This window comes from Aspergillus viridinutans (assembly GCF_018404265.1).
Source record: "Aspergillus viridinutans IFM 47045 DNA, scaffold_3, whole genome shotgun sequence".
In the NCBI taxonomy this organism is placed as follows: domain Eukaryota; kingdom Fungi; phylum Ascomycota; class Eurotiomycetes; order Eurotiales; family Aspergillaceae; genus Aspergillus; species Aspergillus viridinutans.
This window is the reverse complement of record NW_025091219.1, coordinates 2,589,067-2,612,247: the sequence shown is the minus strand read 5'-3', so window position 1 is coordinate 2,612,247 and position 23,181 is coordinate 2,589,067. Positions and strand designations below refer to the sequence as shown.

Genomic DNA, 23,181 nt, shown 5'->3' with positions numbered 1-23,181 from the left:
AATATGTTCTCTAGATGCACTGTATATAGTGTGTGTATTTGTATATTGATATTAGAGTGTAAGATACGTGAACGTGATCATGAACATTGATATGCCAAGGGCCTCAAACGAAACAGTCTGGCTCAAGCAGCCCCGAAGAACTACCTCTATTGTCCTCGCCAGTGCCGGAAACGACAAAGCCAATCAATTATCTCTAAGTTTTGATTAGGCGGATGTCTTCCGGCTTCTCCTCCTGCAATCGATCTATCTCGGATGAAATACTCATAACCCAACGATCCCTCTCTATCCGGCTCCGTGCCTTGAATACCACAGTCCGTCCAGGGACGCCGAGCGTAGACACCTGCCTGAGCTTCTGCTTCGTTTTCCCTCTCTTACCGAGCTCCTGTGCCCTAAAATAATTTTTTCGTAGAGGCTGCCAGACGACGAACGAGATAGCTGTATCCTCGTCACAGGTGGTGTAGACATCGGATGAAAGATAAATGCGAGGTAAGGCATGGTGACCCGGATGGTTGCTGTCGAAAGTCCGGTTTGCGTAGAGCAGATCTGACTCGGTCATTAGACCCGAGTAGATGTAGCAGTCTTCCAAATCCAATGTGGTTTCGAGACTCTGATGAATATGAGGAATCTCGACACCAGTACGCTTCCGCACTGAGCTACGGAAGATCAGAAGCTTCCCGGCAGCCAAAATGACATCGCACCTCTTGAAGGTAGAGTGGCGGCGAGGCTTTCGAAAGAGCTGACCGGACATCTGCAACCTTATGGTCAGTATGTGATTCAATTGCACTAGCTTCGCACGGCGTACCTTTATTGTCCGGCAACCCGATAGAGTACATATGTTGTGCAACAAGGGTGATGCTTCTGACTTCTTTGTTTCCCATTCCTTGGAGAACTGTCCTACCACAGACTCAATTCCTTCATCGATGCCCAAGATCTTTAGATTGCGCTGCCGAATCGCCTTGAGCTCGACCGAGTCGGCCGCAACGCGGGCTCTCCAATATTTGACCAGTGCGTCCATTCTCTTCATCCATTCGTTCCTGGTGGTCATGTCATACGCTTGCAATCGAACAACAAGATCATTGTCAAGTACCATTTCAAAAGTTCGATCATCGTCAAATTGCTTTGTTGCACCATCATCCCGATGGGTGTCTTGCGTCTCAGGGTTGAATTCGACATCGGGACCTTCACGAATGTTTGGATCGGCAGGGGAGCTGCCACGCCACACTTGACGTACCTCCCGAACTTTACAAAGATCGATGAAACCATCCGCATGGGTGAGATTGTGCATGGACCTTTTTGCATGTGCATAGGCGTTTTGATCATGCTCCTTCAGGTGGGCCTCATTCCCGCTAGACATCCATGTGATCTCACCGTTATGGATTGGAAAGGGATCAACGTCATATGAGAGAGGCATCTCGTTCAATATCTGCTGCGCTGAGGGTATGCCAGCCTCGTCCGAGCAGAGTTTCGGGGGAGTAGGAGGCAGGGCTTTCGCTGGTCTGCAAAACAAAAGATAATGATCTTGTGTGAAAAAATAGAGGCGCTTAAAAAACATCCTGTTCATCCGTTGATGCACACCTCTCTGAGATGTCAAACGGACCAGGAAGCCTTCCACGGGTTGCGGCTCTTCGAGTTTCGCATCACCATTCTTGACGAATGTCTGATAGTGTTGCCTTGGTCGCAGCTGAAGCTGGTGGGTGGTCTGCATTGCAAGAGATCCGTACATCTTCTCTTCACCCAGGCCAACCACCCACTCCAGTCTGTCGTAGCGCTTCCAGGCCAAGCCCATCTTCTCGGTTTTCGACCACTCGCGTAGCACTTCTGCCCATTCGGTGCGGTTTTCCAGTAGGTCCATACAACCGCGAAGGATAGCCGCAGCAACATCGGTTACGCGATCTTTCGATTGACCGTGTGTGCCATCGCTATTGTCCCCCTCCCGGGTCTCCCACTTGGACTCCAACTGCTCAAAAGGATTTTGGAAGACAAGAGAAACGCCCAAATCAGGAACATTAATGGCTAATGAACTTGGACGGTGCCGCCCCAATACTTGATATATAAACGTGAACCACTCAGTGGCATGCACTGCGGATTTGGGCCGAATTATGTATATCTTTGTACCACGCTTGCAGGGTTTCCAAATCACAATGGTCTTATCCAAGCAAGAGTATAGGTTTACCTTGGTATTCTTGCGATTCAAGGCAATTTCGTAGTAGGGTTTGACCCTAGAATTTGACTTTTGTATCTCCGGAACGACGCGCGTCTTATACATCTGAAGCGCAACAGGTGACTCCACGTCGGATGTTAGCCGACAGACGACAAGAAACTCCCTCCAACTCTCTGCAACCTTCGTTTCCAACCTCAAGCTATCATTTTCAGTGTAGTCATTCGGGAGCTCTTTCTGCACTGTCACCTCGACGCGAACAAGCATCCTCTCCGCTCGGATAATCTCGCCCTCACGCAGCTTGCGCCGTTGTCGACGATTTCCTGAGAGCACATCATATGTGTAGGCTATACGGGACATTAGCCGTTGCTGTCTGTCCATGAGCTTGTCATCGAATTTGTAGCTTTTCACTTTCCCGCCGAGTGAAGTTATAGAATATCTATTCAGTCGAGGATCAACCACATCGTCGTCTCTTTCACTCTGCGGCTCCTGTCGCCCAAGGCTGGCAGAAGACAAGGCTTTGAGTTTCCCTTTCCCTTTAGAACGCAAACTAGGCCTTAGCAATGCCGTTGTAGAGCCAGATTCGCTAACGGGTGCCACGGGAGATGACTGACTAGCATCTTCTTGGCTAGGGATACTCAACGTCCGGTTGCTTTCTGCTTCGGCTGTGCGGTAACCTTGCTCAGCTGTTCCTGGATTGCTTTCTCTAGCTGTATAATATGCTGTCGGTGCACCTTTTTTCTTCTTAGATGGTTCATGGTTGAGCTGCGGTTGGCTCTGTTCCTGGGACGAATCTAGGACAGTTATACCCCCTGGGGGAGCTTCAGCCTCTGTCAAAGGATACGGTATGGACTGGAGGTCTTCAGGCTGCTCATCCGTCTCCCGATCATCACCTTCCTCTTCTGACCTGTCTTCAATCTCCACCTGAATCGTAGTATCAGCCAGTGAGGTATCAAGCTTTCGAGCAGATGATGAGGCTGCTTCTGGTTCCGACTGATCTGCGGCAGGAGTGGTTGTGTCTGCGGTGAACGTAACAGCTCTCGAAGTATAGTTCCGAAACTCGAGTCTGGTTTTGTACCAGTGCTTGCGGTGGTGCTGCAGCCAGCCCTCGGGAATTGGTCCGATGAAAAATCTCCTACTTGTCATGTGCAGGTGATAGCCGGAGGCATATCGCTTGAAGCCGTCAGTCAGCTTCGTGGTATCTCATACAAGTTGCATCTTCCCAGTGAACCTATTGACAGGATACTTACTAATCTTTCGGCCGTAAAAGACCCTGGCTCAAGCCCATGCTGATGTTCGTGGAACACGCTTTGGGCTGTCTCCATTCTCCCAGCGCTGACATTCTGATCAGCAGGGCTCTGAGTACTCATCGGACTTCACCGCAACCCCCGTATTTAGCAGAAGAAAAATTGCATGCAAACCATCGGTGGATTAGTCTACGTTGTGTAATCGAGGCATTTTTCAAGGGATTGATATTCAAAAGTGGAGGACATTCTGAAACAGCAGGGAAACAGCTTCCTCAGGCACCAGAGGATCGTTGATGTCAAGGGCCATGATGTCATGGCGCATGTGCAGTTGCACCGTTTGCACCATTTGTTTAGTTTGCTGTGTTTTTACTGTTTGCAGTTATGCTCAGGGGTCGCGCCCATTGTGGCTTGCGTGTACTGGCGGTGAGTGACAGCTCAGCTGTTGTTGATAGCTGTCTCTTCCCCTCAATTTCCATCATCATTATTCATTTCTATCTTCTCGCTGGTTTTAATTGTACATTTTTGTGTGTTCAAATACATTCTTCACAATGGCTGCTGCTATTCCCCCTGGTGGTACTTGGTTCGATACTCTCAAGAGATCTTTCGCCGATGTTCCTGTTAATGACAATGGCATTTCGACCACTGAGTTCCTTGAGGCAGCTGAGTCCTTGGTGACCCTGTTCGGTATGTGCCTAATGAATTTCTATGAGCTACTGTGAAGGCTGGTTCTGACCCAATGCCTGTTCTAGATCTCCTCGGTAGCAAGTGCTTTGCCCCCGTCAAGAACGACCTCCTTGGGAACATTAAGGTATCATCCATTTTACGTGTCCACTGTAGCAATACTAACGTCGGTATAGAAAGTTAGAGACAGGCAGCTGGCTGCCCCTGCTGAGTCTGAGACTCTCCAGGCACTTGTCGTGAACGAATTGAAGACTGGAAAGCACGTTGCCACCGAGGGATTGTTGTGGCTGGTCCGGTACGTTCTCCGCATGCACCAGCAGGTGGACATAAAATAAGTCGAGAGTACGTTTGGCGAGATGACAGTGAAACTAACATTTTATGTTCTCGACAGTGGCCTTGATTTCACCGTTCAAGCCCTCCGTCACAACCTCGACAAGGAGACTGAACTGTCGGTTTCCTTCCGCGAAGCCTACGGCAACACACTCAAGCCCCACCACTCGTTCGTTGTCAAGCCCATCTTCTCCGCCGCAATGTCTGCCACGCCCTACAGGAAGGATTTCTACGAGAAACTCGGTAGCGACTCCGGCAAGGTCAATGCTGCCTTGAAGCGGGAGGTTGAGGCTTTGGAGAAGATCGTCGCAATTCTGAACGCGTTCCTGAGTAGCAAGGAGGCGAAGTGGTAATCACATGCTGCAGGAGTACAGCATAGAAGTTCCTAGGCTTCTGCCACCGAACCGCTTTCACTGTATGTGTTACCAAGCGTTAAGGATTGTCAGTGTGTACATATATAGCATCTGTGAGATGATAAGCTGTGATCCAGCTTAATAGGATATAGCAGGCCAGGCAGCCATTTGCTTTGAAAGCAACCGAACCTTGGGTATATTTCAAGACACGCAGTATCAAGATGCTCGAGCCTGGCTGTATTAACCATAATAGATGAGATTTCTCTTAGATGTGAAGAGGCTCTAGCATTTGTATATAAGGGCACTCTATTCTATAGAATCACTTACTCGACAAGAGAAGAACTGGAAGCTATGAACCCACCCCACCGACTTCATCATCATACTTCGGCCTATCACCTCCAGAACCGTGCCAGCAGATGATAAATAGTTTGCCGATTGGTCTTGAGAACAAGAACTTGAACTCAGCTAGTACTAGAGTAGATATAAACCGAGACAATTTGAGACTGATGAAACATTGATAAGCTGCTATTTCAGGAGAACGTTTGCGAGTCAAGCAGAATGATACGATGTCACCCTGCTATCAAGATACCTGACAGGGGCAATCCTTACACGCGGAACAGAACCTGTACTCATATGCAGGTTCTGTTCGAGTAAGATACTGCGCCAGATCATCATTCACCGTTGACAAGGTCAATAGCATCAGCTCATCCATCTCTTACGACAATGATGCAGTCTACTATGATCGTATTCCGTAAATTTTCTGGTCTCGCGTTGTGGTGCCGAGCATGATAGACAAAGTCCAACGTGAATACTCTATACGGATGTTAAAAGGCAGGACGCATGCCTCAGTGCTTTAAATCTCTGCTAAGGAGACGATACAGCGCTGTAATAGTCAGACTGCAGAAGATGGATCAGTCCGGCGGAGACGAAAGGACATGACTTTCCATTTCTGATGAGGATCCACTTTGTTTAGGATTCTAACGTCCGTTAAGCGAGCTGACAAGTTGGCTTGACAGGAGACAAGATTGCCCTATTCAGAAAGTCTCAGTTGCTTCAAGCCGTCAATGAGTCAACGTCCGGCAATGTTCTCGGCCAGAGGGTGAGTAAGTTGAGAAGTATCTAAGCTCCAAAGCCATCCGTTGGAAGTAGCTTATCAACTGAGCAGGATAAACCCACGTGGGTGTATTGAATCTGGACCGCCGATACCAAGCTCCAGGATCATACCTTGGCCCGTTCCAGACTTGCAGAGAACGCATTTAGGGTGAAGGATCAATAGGTTTGTCCCGTGGCAAGCTGGCTAACTGAGATAAAACCTAAGATACTGACTTCGAAAGTTGATTTTGTTCTACCCTTCTGTACTAGCTGATCGACAACATGTAGGCGCTAGCCAACGTGCTTTGAAACAAGCCGTGTCACCTCCAGAAGGCCTCGAGTTCAGAGTCTCGGGTCTGGACTGGACATCATTTCGTACACAGCATTGCTGATCGAAAGGTTGATTATCTAGAGATCCAGGAGTACCCTTGTAATAAGCGTCGGGGAGAATATCTAGAACACTAGCTCTTTCTGTGCAATACAGAACAGAGTAAGTTTCGCAGATCGTAGCCATTATGAGTTAACTTCGGCTGCATAAGGACGATCAAAATGTTGCAATTGTCGATCGCCGAGACTGACAAGATGCTTGAATATCGATTGTCTGGAAGCGTCTGTTCCCGATTCTGAATCTTGTTCGGCAGTTCACCCTTGCTGAAGACAAGCCTGAGTTTAGCCTAGCCGAACTCTACTCCGTTTACACTACACAAGACTTTCTGCTTCTGCAGACTTGACGCGCCACACAATTATATTAGATTGATTGTATAGTTAATCCTCAAGCGGGCTAATGTAGGTTCAACCGTTCAACCCAACGCCATGGTAGCATTCCTTGTCAAAGATTTCATGCTTCCACGCTTACGCACGGAGAAGAGAGCAGAATCTTATTATTAATAACTATTGTTATGCACCACTAGTAGCCATCGTTAGCGCGACTTAGGCGCATGAGATGTGGGCTGGTACAACTCGCAACCATGTCCTTCTTTTGCCCATGATGGCAAAGATCCTCGTCGGCCAATGTGTGCGATTTTTGCTTAGGTTTGCTAGAAACTCGACTTCCATGGGTAAGTGAACCAGGATACATATTGACTGAATTTTCGTCGATATTGCTATATAGAAGCAGGGTTCAGCCAGGGATGACAGAGTGTGAAATGGTTCAACTTCAACTGCCTTCAGAACCTTTTGTCTGGATCAGATCGACATCCTGTCATCTGTCAACTCCAACCTGTCAGTAATAATGCTCACGTTTGAGTTTCAGTACTTCCCGGCGGTCTCCGTCCCCGCGGACTGCCATCCAGTGAAATCCCGCGCAATTTCTGAAGACCTGAACTGGCTGGTCCGCTGGCGCTGGATTGTGTGTGCCCCGTCTCTCAAGTCTCTCAAGAATTGACGAACGAGAATCCCCGCAATCGAGATCCCCGACGGCGAATGCCCACTTTCCTCGTCTAGCCTCGGTCATATGTCCAGGCTTGACAAATAATGGTGGTGGCTATAATGGCTATGTTACCTCTGCCGCTCACCAGCCGTGCTCCATAATTCCATTATGTAGATACCAGTTTCGGCTTCGCGACCTTACCAGTAGAGGATAGATAATCCGTCGCTAATCTCCTTCACCCATCGCAAATTCGTAATTGCTTTTCGAAACTGCCACCCCTGCACGTGTTGATGCTCTGGCGGGACTACTTACGGGACAAGGTCCACATCAACAACCCCCAGCTTCAGTCTGCAGAGACAGCAGAGTGCGTGTCTATGCTGTTCCTGGCAGGTTCGTTCCAGGCTCGATCTCGCTTATAATCCTTGGCAGCCCTCTAAACCTAGGTAGTGCGTAGCAACCTAGGCTTAGATTAGCTTTGGCCCTGACGACAGCGATAGTTACCCCCAAGCCAGGAGGATTTTGCCATGTGAAAAAGAAGAAAAGAAGTCTATGTCCTTGGGGTACAAGTTATGCTGTGTCTTGCTCTGCTGTTCGTCCAATCCCAAATAGGCTTCGCCCCTTTGGTATGCACTATTGTATAGGTTACCATTATTAGCTGCTACATGACTACTACTGAGTGGTCATTAAACTCCACTGCTCTCAAACCTAGTCAACCATAGTTTGCTCAATTTGGCATTTCGCGAGTCGGAACCAAAGTTAATGGCAAATGCTAATCGCCACTCTGACAGCTAAACTTTATTGACTTTGCCCTGTGCTATGCGGCTATAATTATTGGTGTAGGGTGTTTGCAGTAACGTTGTGTTAGTAACTAGTAACTTGGGTTCTCTTTTCCTTTAAGAACGACCATGATCCACATCTAATTATTGAGAGCTTCTGGGACTTCGAGACTGACTCCAACTTCCAGGTTGGACCCTCATGCTCATATTGTTGCCCCGTCATTGAGATCATGCGATCAGGTTTACAGTCATGAGGAAGTATCCATAGACAACTTGTCAACTGCCTGTCATCATGCTGCATTTTCCAGATCGCAGCGCGTCGATCTTTATCGTCACTATCGTCTTTTTGGGTCTGTCTTTCATCGCTGTCTGCTTGCGATGCTTTGTCCGGTTGAGGTTGGTCAAGGCCTTTGGGTGGGATGACACTATCATGGTGGCCGCGATGGTATGCATGTCTCCATGCCCTGTGAGAACTTCGAACTCATTCCCTCACAGGCCTTGAACATCTTGTTCGCCTTATGCGGTATAACAGGCTCCCTATATGGAATGGGCCGGAAATTGGAGCATGTGGAGCATTTCTCGACAGCACTATTTGTATGTGTTTCAAACTACCTTGACTCCTGTCCTGTGCGCCACTGGATTTATCATGCTTACGCTCGTCTTTTCATAGTGGTGGTGGCTTGGTCAGACAAGCTATGTAGTTACGGTTGTGGTCGCCAAAATCTCGATCGCGGTAGCACTCCTCCGCCTCACCGTGACAAAGATGCATGCAATCCTTCTGTGGACTGTCATTGGAGTGACCATCGTTGTTGGTCTTGTGTTCTGGTTCGTCCTGACTTTGCAATGCAAACCGGTATCGTATTTCTGGAACCGATTGTCACCTGGAGCGAAAGGAACCTGCCTGAGTACGGACACTATCATCAACGTCGCCTATCTTTACAGCGTAACTGCCACACTTTGCGACTTTGTTCTGGGTCTTCTGCCCATCTCGCTGGTCTGGAAGCTTCAAATGACGCGGAAGACAAAGATTGCATTGGCTGGTATTCTGAGTATGGGATGCATGTACGTTTCATCTCCATGTTGCTTCTCGTTTTCCTCGAGATTGTTTTCTAACCCCTGCTCAGAGCCAGCGCTGCTGTCATCGTTCGTATCCCCTACCTTCACTTATACAAAGCCCGCGAGTTCCTTTGTAAGTCTCCCCGGCGAATGATTCTATCGCGCGCTAACATCAACTGATTTCACACAGACGAAACAACGGACATCAGTATCTGGTCTAACGTGGAGGCATCGCTGGGTATAATGGCCGGTAGTCTCGTGACTCTCCGTCCACTCTTCCGTTGGTTCCGTGGCAGCAGTTACGGAAGGAGCAAAACTACGAAGAAGACATTCGGCAGCGTGCCCCTCTCGAGCATGAACGGGAACGGCAATGGGACACACCAATCGAAGCATGAGCGAGACGCGACGCAGTACTGGCGACCTGACGTATATCCCCATGACTCACGGGCCGTCGTCACGACTGTTCAGACTTCCCCCCGCGGAAGCAAGAGTAGCAGCCAGGAGGACTTGAATCCCAAGCAGGAGCCCTTGCATGGTGTGAATGTGCACAAATCTTTCCTTGTGAGTTCGGATGAAGTATGATGCATAGGCAGATCCCCGATCTTGCTATAAACAATCAATCCATGGACTTCCTTTGTGTTCCAACGGCGACATCAGTCGCGCTAGTTTGTAATAAGATAAGCAATTGCCTTTTGCAACTGTTAGCATTGACTGTTATGGAAAATCTCTACGACGCCACCAGTTAGTGGGGAGTAGGCTATTAGGAGCAAGTTATATAGTGGCACGAGGCTTTATGTTGTGCTGCGCGCGTCAGCTAGGTTGCACATAAGCAAAGTACATGCCCTTCTGCTTGGTTCCAAGCACAGTTCATTCCTCGTCCGGCTGTCCCTGAAGCCATGGAAGAGAAAGCATAACTGCATAGTGATTGGTCAACAAACTGATTCATTCAAGCATCCGGAAATATCTTTGTTCCGAAAGCCCCGGCACGTGGCGTCGGCCAATCGGTGGCAAGAAACTAACCAACTTATTTCAGGCTCAAGCGGCGCAACCTCAAAAAGGAATCCAAAGGTGGCTTCTTCGCAATAGTTTCCTATCTCTCGTTCCTGGACATCTCCGGAGGTTTTGAGACTCTGTCAGGTTATCTCTCCTGAGCCCTAGTCCTATGATTTACTAAACGAGGGACTTAATCATAATTCTGCGTCGTTTGACCGTCGTGGTCATTCGAGTGTCACCATGTTAGTCCCACATCATCAATCTGTCGCGCGCAATGACCATTTTACTGACCAGTGCTTAGGGCTAAACTCGTGGACGATCCTCAAATCAAGTATGCGTCGCTGCATAATCCCCTCCCTACTCAACTTCACACCTATGTGTGGCCTTTCCTGATTGTCTGGCCCGCCTTCTTTGCCGTCTACCTCTCCCCTGAGCGCTATGATACATACATTCAAGGACAAGAATGGACATTCGTCTGGTCTGGATCGATCATCACAGCGCAGTCCCTCCTTTGGTTGATGACAAAATGGAATATCAACATTCAAACCCTGTTCACCGCGACCAAGGCCCGATCACTTGACTCTGCGCAGCTTATTAAAGTGATTCCCGTAGCCAACGCTGGCTCCGCCGAGATTTGCCCTCTGCATTGCGACACAATGGGTGGGAAAAAGACATTCTCGTTCCTCTTCCAGAAGCGCCGCTTTCTCTATTACCCGGAGCGTCAATGTTTCGCGCCCTTGTCTTACGTCCTCGACGCGGAGCCCAAGCCCCCCGTCAAGCTCTTTCAGCAAACCCAGGGCTTGACCTCCAAGGAGGAGATCGATCGCATCCAGCATCACTATGGAGACAACACATTCGATATTCCTGTTCCGACATTCGTGGAGCTATTCAAGGAGCATGCGGTGGCGCCCTTCTTTGTTTTCCAGGTCTTCTGCGTTGGCTTGTGGATGCTGGACGAATACTGGTACTATTCTTTGTTCACCCTTTTCATGCTGGTTGTGTTCGAGAGCACAGTCGTGTGGCAACGTCAGAGAACCCTCAACGAGTTCCGCGGCATGAACATCAAGCCTTACGATGTATGGGTGTACCGGCAGAGGAAGTGGCAAGAGTTGACTAGTGACAAGCTTCTGCCTGGAGATCTGATGTCCGTTAATCGCACCAAGGAAGATAGCGGCGTTGCCTGTGACATTCTCTTGATCGAAGGTAGTGTCATTGTCAACGAGGCCATGCTGTCGGGTGAGAGTACGCCGCTTCTGAAGGAGTCGATCCAGCTTAGACCCGGAGACGACTTGATTGAGCCGGATGGTTTGGACAAGAACGCCTTCGTTCACGGAGGTACCAAGGTATTGCAGATCACCCATCACAACTTGAATGGGGAGGATTCCGGGAGTGCGCGGAAACTTTCGTCAGGGGTTCCCCTTCCTCCAGACAGTGGCGCTGTTGGTGTGGTCGTGAAGACCGGGTTCGAGACCAGCCAGGGAAGCCTTGTTCGTACCATGATTTATTCCACCGAGCGCGTCTCCGCCAACAACGTCGAAGCCCTGCTGTTCATTCTTTTCCTCCTCATTTTCGCCATCGCCGCGGCATGGTATGTGTGGCAGGAGGGTGTATTGAAGGATCGCAAGAGATCCAAGTTGCTTCTTGATTGCGTCCTTATCGTCACTAGCGTCGTTCCTCCCGAACTACCTATGGAACTCAGTCTTGCGGTCAACACGAGTCTGGCTGCACTGAGCAAGTTTGCAATTTTCTGCACTGAGCCTTTCCGTATTCCCTTCGCAGGACGTGTCGATATCGCTTGTTTTGACAAGACTGGCACATTGACCGGCGAGGATCTGGTTGTCGACGGTATTGCTGGTCTCACCCTGGGCCATGAGAGTGCCAATGTTGGAAAGGATGGCGCTCACACGGAACTTGCCAAGTCTGCTAATATCCCCTTCGACACAACCCTTGTGCTTGCGAGCGCTCACGCTCTGGTGAAATTGGATGAAGGCGAAGTTGTTGGTGACCCCATGGAAAAGGCGACACTCCAGTGGCTTGGCTGGACTCTGGGCCGAAATGACACTCTCATGAGCAAGGCTGCTCAGCCCGCAGGCCCCCGCGCACTTGAATCTGTGCAGATTAAGAGACGGTTCCAGTTCTCTTCTGCCCTCAAGCGTCAAAGCACAATTGCTACAGTGGTGACGACTGATCGTAAGACGTCTAAGAAGGCCAAGGCAACCTTCGTGGGTGTTAAGGGTGCTCCTGAAACTATCAGAACTATGTTGGTCAACACGCCCCCGCACTATGAAGAGACCTTCAAGTACTTTACTCGGAATGGTGGTCGAGTTCTTGCCCTCGCATACAAGTATCTCTCTGCCGAATCCGAGCTGTCTCAGGGACGCATTAACGGTTATGTTCGTGAAGAAATCGAAGCTGACCTGGTTTTTGCCGGCTTCCTTGTCCTCCAATGTCCTTTGAAGGAAGACGCTATCAAGTCGGTGCGTATGCTGAATGAGAGCAGCCATCGTGTGGTCATGATCACCGGCGACAACCCCTTGACGGCCGTTCACGTCGCGCGCCAAGTTGAGATTGTGGACCGCGAAGTCCTTATCCTCGATGCTCCTGAGAATGACATGTCCGGTACAAGACTAGTGTGGAGATCCATCGATGACAAGTTCAACCGCAACGTGGATCCAACGCAGGACTTGGACCCTGAGATTATCGAAACAAAGGACATCTGTATCACCGGTTACGCTTTGGCTAAATTCAAGGGTCAGAAGGCTTTCTCAACCCTTTTGCGTCACACCTGGGTTTACGCTCGCGTGTCTCCCAAGCAGAAGGAAGATATTCTTGTTGGACTCAAGGATGCTGGTTACACTACTCTGATGTGTGGTGACGGAACCAACGACGTCGGAGCTTTGAAGCAGGCCCACGTCGGTGTTGCGCTGCTGAACGGATCTCCCGAGGACCTTGCGAAGATCGCGGAACACTACCGCACGACGAAGATGAAGGAAATCTATGAGAAGCAGGTAGGCATGATGCAACGTTTCAATCAGCCAGCCCCGCCTGTTCCTGTCCAGATTGCGCATCTTTATCCCCCGGGACCGCGCAACCCGCACTATCAGAAGGCTATGGAAAGGGAGGCTCAACGCAAGGGTGCCGCCACGCTGGCCACACTGGCCACGGCAGGAAACAAGGAAGAGCATATCCCCACTATCACCTCGCCTGGCGCGCAAGCTCTGCAGCAATCCAATGCCAACCTGACTCCTCAGCAACAGCGACAGCAGCAAGCTTCCATTGCAGCTGCCGGCTTCGCTGACAAACTCACGTCTTCCATGTTGGAACAGGAATTGGATGACAGCGAGCCCCCTACAATCAAGCTGGGAGACGCTTCCGTTGCTGCGCCGTTCACCAGCAAGCTGGCTAATGTTATCGCGATCCCCAACATCCTGCGTCAAGGTCGTTGTACCCTGGTAGCGACTATTCAGATGTACAAGATCCTTGCCCTGAACTGCCTGATCAGCGCATACAGTTTGAGTGTCATCTACCTTGACGGTATCAAGTTTGGTGATGGCCAGGTCACCATCAGCGGCATGCTCATGAGTGTTTGCTTCCTTTCGATTTCCCGAGCCAAGGTAAGTTTACATCGTGCGACATATATTACTTTGCGTGCTAACTCTCGTTTCAGTCTGTGGAGGGTTTGTCCAAAGAGCGACCCCAGCCGAACATTTTCAACATGTATATCATCGGCTCCGTCCTCGGCCAGTTTGCCATCCATATCGCTACTCTGATCTACGTGTCGAACTATGTCTATTCCATTGAACCGTAAGTACCCTGTGCCAGTAATGGTCAGTTCATATTGCTCACAGTTGACCAGGAGAAAATCCGATATCGATCTGGAGGGTGAATTCGAGCCATCGCTTCTCAACAGCGCCATCTACCTCCTCCAGCTCATCCAGCAGATCTCCACTTTCTCCATCAACTACCAAGGCCGACCCTTCAGAGAGTCGATTCGCGAGAACAAGGCGATGTACTGGGGCTTGGTTGCCGCATCTGGCGTTGCCTTCTCCTGTGCCACCGAGTTCATTCCGGAATTGAATGAGAAGATGCGCCTTGTTCCATTCAGCACCGAATTCAAAGTCACACTGACTGTGTTGATGGCCATTGACTACGCCGGTTGCTGGATCATTGAAAACGTGCTGAAGAACCTGTTCAGTGACTTCCGGCCCAAGGACATCGCTGTGCGCCGACCCGATCAACTGCAGCGCGAGATGGAGCGCAAGAAGCAGGAGGAGTTGGAGACTCAGGCAGAGAAGGAACAACAGAGGAAGGTCTAGAGCTAGAGTTTTGATTTTCTATTGATTCTTTTGCGTTAATATGATGTGGGAGTAGGTAGACGTCTAGACTATCTCTTCGTCGTCGAACATACGCAAAGCGCGTCGTTCGCTTGTGTATAAATGCACCCTATATTTTGATGCTTGTGGATAGAAGAATACAATCATGTTTATTCTTGTAGAATAAGCCACAATTCCTTGATACATGTATATTTACCTATCCGCAGTCTCAGAGTCCAGCAAAATAACCCGCAATATTACTTGTCTCTCTCCAGCCGTAGCGCTCATTGGCTATTTCTCGTGTCAGCCTCGTCTGTTTCGGCATACATACATAATCGACCTCTGCTCATCTCCCTCATTCGCTCAGCAACACTCTTTTCTGCACGTCCTCTTCGAACCTGTTATATTTTATCCCTATTATGGATATCCGGCAGCAGTTCCCTGATGTGCACTGGGTCTGGAAGGGAGGCATCTCCTTTGTCTATGAGGTCCATCCTCGTATCGTGGTAAAGGTCCCCAAATCTGGCGACTTTGAGAGAGAGCAATTTCGGAAGGAACTCAAGATCTATGAGATCTTATCTCAACATCCACCCTGCCCTTCCATAGTCCAGTGTTTCCTCTACGCGGACAACGGTATCTTCATGGAGTACATGCGAGGTGCGACCCTTATTGGTGTTTGACAATTGTGTCTACTAACAGCGCTCATTAGATGTAAATCTCTGGTCGAGAATACAAAATAACCATACTCGTGACCAGCAAACAGCTGTGGTTACTAAAGTGGAGAAACTGGAACCTCTATCCCTGCGAAGGGAATGGATGAACGACCTCGCTCAAGCCGTTGCTTTTCTAGAATCGCTCAATCTCGCACATGGCGACCTACGACCCGAAAACATTTTACTCGATCGCAATCGATTAAAACTGTCAGATTTTGATTGTACGGCTGAAATTGGGTCGGATTTTGAAGCTTGCATGGCCCCGTATGGACGAATACTCAACAGCGACGAGCAGGATCAAGGACGACGTGGAAGTTCCGGTTTCCTAGGTCCTCGAACCGAACAATTCGCCTTGGGCTCCTTGTACTACCTCATAAACTACGGCTTTGAAGTTTACGGAGATCGACGTCTCACCGAGGATCCTAAAGAGCATGGACGCAAAGTTGTGGAGTTACTGCAGAACATGGAATTTCCGAAGTTAGATGGTGATCCGTTAATTGACGACATCATCATCAAATGTTGGCACAACAAATATGCCACGATTGCGGAATTGGCCGCATACACAGAGACGCTCCTTCCTGGAAGAAACAATGGGAGACACACCGAAGCCGAAAAAATATCCACCCCGCAATGGCGTACGGTTATAGGCCGCGTCATTCGCGGTTTATGGAAAAGTTTCAGATCTTGGTGGGTTTTCGTGCTTTGTCGCACCAGAGAGGCAACCAAGCCTGAAGAAGCCAATGGTGGAGAATCGGATGGCTATAGGGGTGGTACCGGACCACACGGCTCAGCAGAGGATTTCTCTTCGAAAAAAACATTCTGTCAGAACCTGGAGAAGTGCGGACTTCTTCATATGCTTTCTTTGGGAGAGCCAGAGCAACTTGGATTCAGTATCGAGTGGTATAGACATTCCACAAGTTGAAGCAAATGCTCAGCTGCAGATTTCGACCCTGGAGAAATCCAAAGCGTTGACTAACAATCAGCAAGGTGGTAAAGCATATCACCATGAAGATTAGTAAAGTAAAATGAAAACTTGTGCACAGAGACGAAGTTGCGACTGGTCTTGGTTGGGAAAACAATAAATGTCTTATTTTGAAGACGTAAATGAAAGCGCCCGACGCCGAAGAGCAGTGACCACGTCTAGGTACAGAATATCAACAGGATATTCAATGTTCCTCTTCGTAGACTTGAGAAGCGGTCTTTCCGGGATTTGATGACTGACCTGCCTTCTAGTCAACTTAGCAACAAGCTTTGATGTGGGGAGCTTATCGCAACACTGCTATATACATAATTCAAGACCTGTGCTTTCCAGTCCTACGAGACTTAGAGGGTAGGTCACATGTCTCTTATGGAGTCATGGCCACAGCTGCAGGATAGGTAACCCTTCCATTCCGACCTTGTCTGGGACTTCCAGTCCCTCGGTCCTTGAGCTTCGTACTATACCGAACCTGGAGAGAACCCTTCGTCCTCCCTGGAAAATGTTTCACAATCCTACTCCACGGGAGGCCTCGTTTTTCCTTCAGTTCAATCAACTGTTCGTCCTCATCGGGCAGGAAACGAGTCGCACGCGCTGGTTTTTTTTTGCTGCTGGACCTCGTGGCGTGCCTCATGTTGTCTAGGTTTTTGTCGTACGCAGGAGCTTTAGTTGGCCCATGCGGACAAGAAGGTTGCCTATCTTCCTCAAAGGTGCACGAGTAGATAACTCTCGATAGAAATTTTTGCCGTGTGAGAAAGCCTCTGACGGGAATGGTTTGTATATCCTGCAAACTTGTTGGATTTGCAATTTCCTCTTCCGGGGCTGGCGAGGAGAACACGCGATGCGGGCTTTCACGTCGGGCCTGAGCGGGTTGGGTCTTCATTGCAGCAGTTCGTCTCTGCCTCTTTGTTAGAGGTGGCGACCTGGCGATATCACCAACACCAGAATCGTCCCCATCCGTATAGTCACTGTCGGCAGGATCATCGCTGTCAATATAAAATAGGCTATAAGAAGCACTGGTTAAACTACTAGAAACTATTTTGCTTAGTAATCACTAATTTCTAGGATTTCACTATAAATATTAATATCACTAGATAGCCTAGTATCTAGCCTATCTAAATATAAAATATCGATTCAAAATATCTAGTGGTTGTTGAGATATAATGGAATAATCATTTCTGTTATGGGTTAGTATGAAAGTGGTGGTGATATATATATTGTGATATCGACAGCGGGCATATGGCCTCAGGGAAGCCATATTAGGTGTGCAATGATATCTAGTGACTAATATTACTATTTATATAGTTAGTTAGACCTTACATTCATTCTTAGCTTAGATTAAAATATAAAAGATAGCTGGAATCCCTTAAAGTAAAGGAGGTATATATAGGGCAGCTACTAGCCTACCCCCTATCCTTATACTCTTTAAAGACTCTATATCCTTAATAATTATAAATATCCTATCTAGTAGTATATCTAGATTAAGTATGGAGGTGTGGTGCAGAACTATTTTGCCACTAGTAAGCTTGGCAGGGTAATAATACTAAGCACCTTTATATAGTAATTTATATAGTAGCTTACTTAATTGATTTTACCTCCTAAGAATTAAATATTAAAGCTATTCAGACTAGATATCTTCCTAGGCTAGGTCCCTGATATCTTACCTATAAGAGATAGTACCCTTTACTTAATGACCCTTCTAATCATAATTATCCTTGCTTATTCAGCCCTCCTGATATTTATTACTACCTTCTAGATTAATGACCTCCTAAATATAGTGTATAAGATGCTTAATCCACTGCTGAATATACTTCTATAGAAGATTATTTTATATCTTTATCTATACCTCCTTCCCTATCTTCTTATCGCGGGGGGCACCTTAAGAAGTTATATACTATTTAAGCTATAGCTAGGCTAGCTTAATAGTATTAAGATTAGGGGAGTTCCCTAGCTAATCTATAATCTTCTAGACCCCCTTAATATTATATATAGTCTGCTAGAATTAATAATAGTGAGCTAGAGTGCCATCTTTAAGGATAATTATATTTAGTTATTTAATTATATATTCTTAAGTAAAGGGAATTAACTTAGGGATAAGGACTTCCTATAAAGATAGTAAAAGAAGCTATTAGTTCTTAAATTCTAAGTAGAAACTATAGAGAAAGAGAATACTATCTTATAGTATCTATACTAGTTAATACCTCTTTTAGAATCCTAAGAGAGTAGGCTATTCTTCTTATTCTACTTCTAGATAGATATATAGCTAGGTGCTCTTCTATTCTAAAGCTTTAGATATATTATATTAGTATTAAGCTTCTATTTAGCCTTTTAGATAGGCTTAAGCTATTAATTTAGAAGAATAATCTCCTACTCTATAAGCCTCTTATCTTAAGCTATTTCTAGAGCCTAGATATAAAGAGGATCTTTCTTATTATAAGAAAATACTCTCTAAACTATAAAATTAGAAGTCCCCTTCTAATACTACTATATAACTATAGGCTTATTTCTCTTATCTTTTATATGCTAAATATAAACTACTCTATACTAGTATTTAAGAGAAATAGATATTTTATTAGTCTATATTATATTTTTCTAGTCTTTAAGGGTCTAATCTTAGTAAATAAGGTAAAACTATAATTATTTCTACTTTATCTTATTAGTAAGGCCTAGTTTAATTATTTATTTAATTACTTTTAAGCTATGCTACTTAAGAATATATAAAATAAAAGAATAAGAGATACTAGCTTTATATACTAGAATTTCTAATAATTTCTTACACCTATTTTAATCTTTATAAATAGATTTAAGAATACCTTCTTTAATAGCTTTAGTAATCTTCTTTAGGCAGCTAGGATGCTTACTATCTTCTATATATTCTAGTAGAATATATAGATTAATAGCTAGATTATAGCCTTAATCTATAGCTTTTTTAACCTAGTATTAGATGATCTAATGCAACAGGCTAAGATTTATAGTAACTATCTTAATATTAATACTAAGAGAAACTATAGTTAAAGCTTAAATATATATACTAATTAAATAAGGTATCTTAGGTGTGTGTTTTAGTAATTTTAAATATAAGGTAGGAAGGTAGATAGGCAGGTAGGTAGGTAGGTAGGTAGTATAGTAATTTATATAAGGAAGTTATATTAAATCTATATTAATATAATAAAAAGAGGTTTAAATAGCTTTAAATTACTTTTTTCCCTAAGATAAAGTACCTAGAGGTTAGTATTTAGATAGATTAATAGCTTCTCTAGTAATTTTACTAGTGCTCCTATATATAATTACCTAAGTTACTCTTACCAAGCTTACTAGTGGTAAAATAGTTCTGCACCACACCTCCGTAAATATATAATACTTAATTTCTAGGAAGGTTTAAAACCCCTTATAAAGGATTAATCTAAACTATAGTTGTAGCGGGCAGGGCCCGCTGAATGCTTGAGCTTGTCAGGCACTCATGATCTGCCTTAGGCACCAATAAACTTATGTCCAGCAAGGACACCAGTAGTTATGTGACCTTATAGTAATTAATATAATAATTAACCCTATTATATAACCTTATTAACTATTTATACACCCCTTTTTTTTTTATATTTAGCTATTACAGCCCTAGTTAGAACCTTTTAGTAATTTCTTACTATCTAAATCTAGGTTATAGATTTATATAGCTTCTAGCCTATGATATTAGAAATTACTTACTTATAAATAAGTTAGATTAATTAGATGAACTAGATAAACTAGATAAACTAGATAAACTAGATAAACTAGTAAGAGATAGCTAAACTAGCTAGATAATATAGATAGTATAAATTATAATAATATATTATTATAGATGTTAACATCCCTAGAGGGATCTAATAAATACCTACTATAATAAGATGCTATATAAGCAGACCTTATAGTCTAAATAGCCTAGTAGTTATAGAAGATTATAGATTAAATAGCCTAAATTAAAGTATAATAAGCTACTACTATCCCTTAGATAGATACTACTCTTATAATAGTAGTATCTACCCCTTAGGTAATGCCTGCAGTACCCACCCCTACTATTACCTCTATTAATAAATTAGTAAGAATACCTAAACTAATCCTACTAGACCCTAATTAATATAATAATATTAATAAAGCTATATATAATATTTTCTATTCTAATCTATTATAGAAGCTAGAAGTTAACTACTTTATATTTAATAATTACTATAATTATATATAGTATATCTTTACTAGACTTAAGGATTAAGCTACTACTATAATAAGCCCTTAGATAGATTAATATACTTAGAATTATACTATAATAAGGGCTAACTTAAATTATATAGTTAGCTAGCTTAATCTTATATTCTAGGATAGGAATTATATAGAAAAAACTATAGAAGAACTATACTATCTATAATAAGGTAATTACCCCTTCTATAATATACTAGTAGACTTTAACTAGCTACTAATAAAAGCTAGTAGTTATAATTAGATTAATAATATAAAATAAATCTTTATTAATAGTACCTTAAATATAAAGATATAAATATAACTCTTTAGTATAGCTAAGGAAGCTAGCTTTAAAGAGTATTACTAGTAACTATAGATAATTATAGACTAAATTAAAGCCTTTTATATATAGGGAATAGCTTAAACTAAATAATATAGAAGAAATATACAGGCTATAAACTATAATTATATTATCTATATTTCTATACTCCTAATAAATCTAGCCCTAAGTATACTAAGTCCTAGTAATACTATAGACTAGGAGTCTTTCTCTATAACTCTAGCCTATTAGTACTAATATATAAAATAGATTAATAAAGCTAAATAATCTTATTACTATATAGAAGGAAGATACCTATAATATAAAGCTTTAGACTATATAATTAAAAGCTACTAATACCTAGGTACTATCTCTCCTCTAAGTAGAGAAATAAAGCTATTATATATCTTATAAACTATTAGATCTATACTTAAAGATAATAAAATAAATCTATAGACCCTAGAATCTATAGGTAAAGCTAGTAAGTTAGAAAACTAGCTACTTCTATAAAGAGACTCTTATAAGGGCTAGTTAAATAGTTAATATAACTAAAAAGCTAGTATTACCTATATCTTAAGAAAGAAGATATACTTATTAATTATAGATAATTTTAAAAGATTATTAGATTTAATATTCCTAAATTTATTATATCTAGTATAATTAATAAGGAATATAATTATAGAATCCTATCTAATATAGGATATATATCTTATATAATTATAGCTAAATACTTTATTTAGAAGCTATAACTAGAGTAGATTAAGATTAAGTCTATTAATCTAGAAAATTATACTAGTATAATAGGAAATATTATTTTAATAATTACTTATTTTACTCTAGATATTAGTAATAACTACTAATATTTAGTCTATATATATATAATACTAAAGCTAGGTAATAGGACTAATTTAATTCTAGGGACCTTATAGATAAGAGATTAAGGGGCTATAGTAAAGGCTAAAGAGCCTTAATTAAGATTTATAAATAAGACTATAGTTAAAAGTATAGAGAATAAGTTAAAGCTAATAGTAAAGTAAATTAGTATCTAAGGGTTTATAGTTTATAATTAATAGTAAAAGAAGGATAAGATAATATAGATCTTTATTACTAATATTAAGGATATTAAGAAGGCCCTATAGGTTAAAAAGTATATTAATCTAGCTATAAAGCTACTAATATACTACTATAACTTTCTAGATATATTTAATTAGAAAAAGGCTAATAAGCTATTACTATACTACCTAGGGGTAGACTACTAAATTAAGCTAGTTAAGAATAAGAAAAGGAAGATAATAGAGCCTCTATAGGGGCTATTATATAATATATTTTATAGAGAACTACTAGTACTATAGAAGATATTAATAGAGCTACTAAAGAAAGATTTTATCTATATAAGTAGCTTAGCTACTACTATATCTATACTATTTATCTATAAGTTAGGAGATAGACTATAATTCTATATTAATTACTATATATTAAATATAATTACTAAGAAGAACTATTACCTACTTCTATTAATTAATAAGACTCTAGAGTATATCTCTAAGGTAAAGTAGTTTACTAAGTTAGATATAATTATAGTATTCTATAAGATCTATATCACCCCTAGAGATAAGTAATTAATAGTATTCTATATATACTTTAGCCTATTTAAATAACTAGTTACCCTCTTTAATATAGTAAATATACTAAGTACCTTCTAAAGATATATTAACTAGATACTCTAGGACTTCCTAGATAAGTTTACCTCTATATATATTAATAATATACTAATCTTTACTAATAGATTATTAATAAAGTACTAGTAATATATTCACTAGGTACTTAAATATCTAAAGAATACTAGGTTATAATTAGATATTAATAAGTATAAGTTTAAAGTAAAGAGTATAAAATACCTTAGTTTTATTATTAAAGCTAGTAAGAGAGTATAAATAAATCTAGGTAAAGTAAAAGCTATATTAGAATAATAAGCCCCTATATTAGCCTATAGTATATAATTATTCCTTAGCTTTATAAACTTTTACTAATAATTTATATAGGATTTCTTAAAGATAATATAATTATTAATAGCTCTAACCTATAAGGGTGCCTTCTTTATATAGAAAGATAAATAAGTAAAGACTTTTAAATTATTAAAGAAGATATTTACTATAGCCCTAATTCTTATATAATTTAACTCTAATAGGATAATAGTAGTAGAGATAGATATATCTAACTAGGTAACTAGAGCTACTATATTATAGTATAATAATAATAGTATACTAAGACTAGTTATCTATATCTCTAAGAAGAATATACTAGTAGAATATAATTATAAGATCTATAATAAGAAGCTACTAGCTATTATTAATATCCTTAAAGAATAGAAATTAAAATTAATTAGTTTACTATAATTTAAGCTTATTATAGATTATTATAATCTTAAATACTTTAAGACTATCTAAAGGCTTAATAAATAATAGATATACTAATCATATATACTAAATAGATTTAACTATAAAATATACTATTAGCTAGGGAAATTAGCTACCTACCTAGATATCCTTTTATATAGAGAGTAAGACATACTATAGGGTATAGATAATAATAGACT

The 23,181-nt window shown here is 42.9% G+C and overlaps 4 protein-coding genes across 4 annotated transcripts; 3 read left to right on the top strand and 1 right to left on the bottom strand.

Moving 5' to 3' along the window:
• Nucleotides 1-193: 193 nt before the first annotated feature.
• On the bottom strand, nucleotides 194-3,528 carry Aspvir_005835 (uncharacterized protein; the record flags this gene model as incomplete). The annotated part of the gene is made up of 3 exons (XM_043269045.1): nucleotides 194-748; nucleotides 803-3,331; nucleotides 3,409-3,528. The coding sequence occupies 3 exons, from the start codon at nucleotides 3,526-3,528 to the stop codon at nucleotides 194-196; spliced, it is 3,204 nt and encodes a 1,067-aa protein (XP_043124980.1).
• A 425-nt stretch (nucleotides 3,529-3,953) lies between these two features.
• Nucleotides 3,954-4,769, top strand: Aspvir_005834 (GLTP domain-containing protein; the record flags this gene model as incomplete). The annotated part of the gene is made up of 4 exons (XM_043269044.1): nucleotides 3,954-4,089; nucleotides 4,155-4,213; nucleotides 4,263-4,381; nucleotides 4,478-4,769. 4 exons carry the CDS (start codon nucleotides 3,954-3,956, stop codon nucleotides 4,767-4,769), a joined length of 606 nt encoding a protein of 201 aa, XP_043124979.1.
• Nucleotides 4,770-8,298: 3,529 nt separating this feature from the next.
• On the top strand, nucleotides 8,299-14,371 carry Aspvir_005833 (ion-transporting P-type ATPase SPF1; the record flags this gene model as incomplete). Its single annotated transcript, XM_043269043.1, has 9 exons — nucleotides 8,299-8,451; nucleotides 8,502-8,600; nucleotides 8,677-9,068; nucleotides 9,131-9,195; nucleotides 9,253-9,638; nucleotides 10,221-10,297; nucleotides 10,357-13,669; nucleotides 13,723-13,859; nucleotides 13,912-14,371. The coding sequence occupies 9 exons, from the start codon at nucleotides 8,299-8,301 to the stop codon at nucleotides 14,369-14,371; spliced, it is 5,082 nt and encodes a 1,693-aa protein (XP_043124978.1).
• A 416-nt stretch (nucleotides 14,372-14,787) lies between these two features.
• Nucleotides 14,788-16,003, top strand: Aspvir_005832 (uncharacterized protein; the record flags this gene model as incomplete). The annotated part of the gene is made up of 2 exons (XM_043269042.1): nucleotides 14,788-15,025; nucleotides 15,078-16,003. The coding sequence occupies 2 exons, from the start codon at nucleotides 14,788-14,790 to the stop codon at nucleotides 16,001-16,003; spliced, it is 1,164 nt and encodes a 387-aa protein (XP_043124977.1).
• Between the last annotated feature and the right edge of the window lie 7,178 nt (nucleotides 16,004-23,181).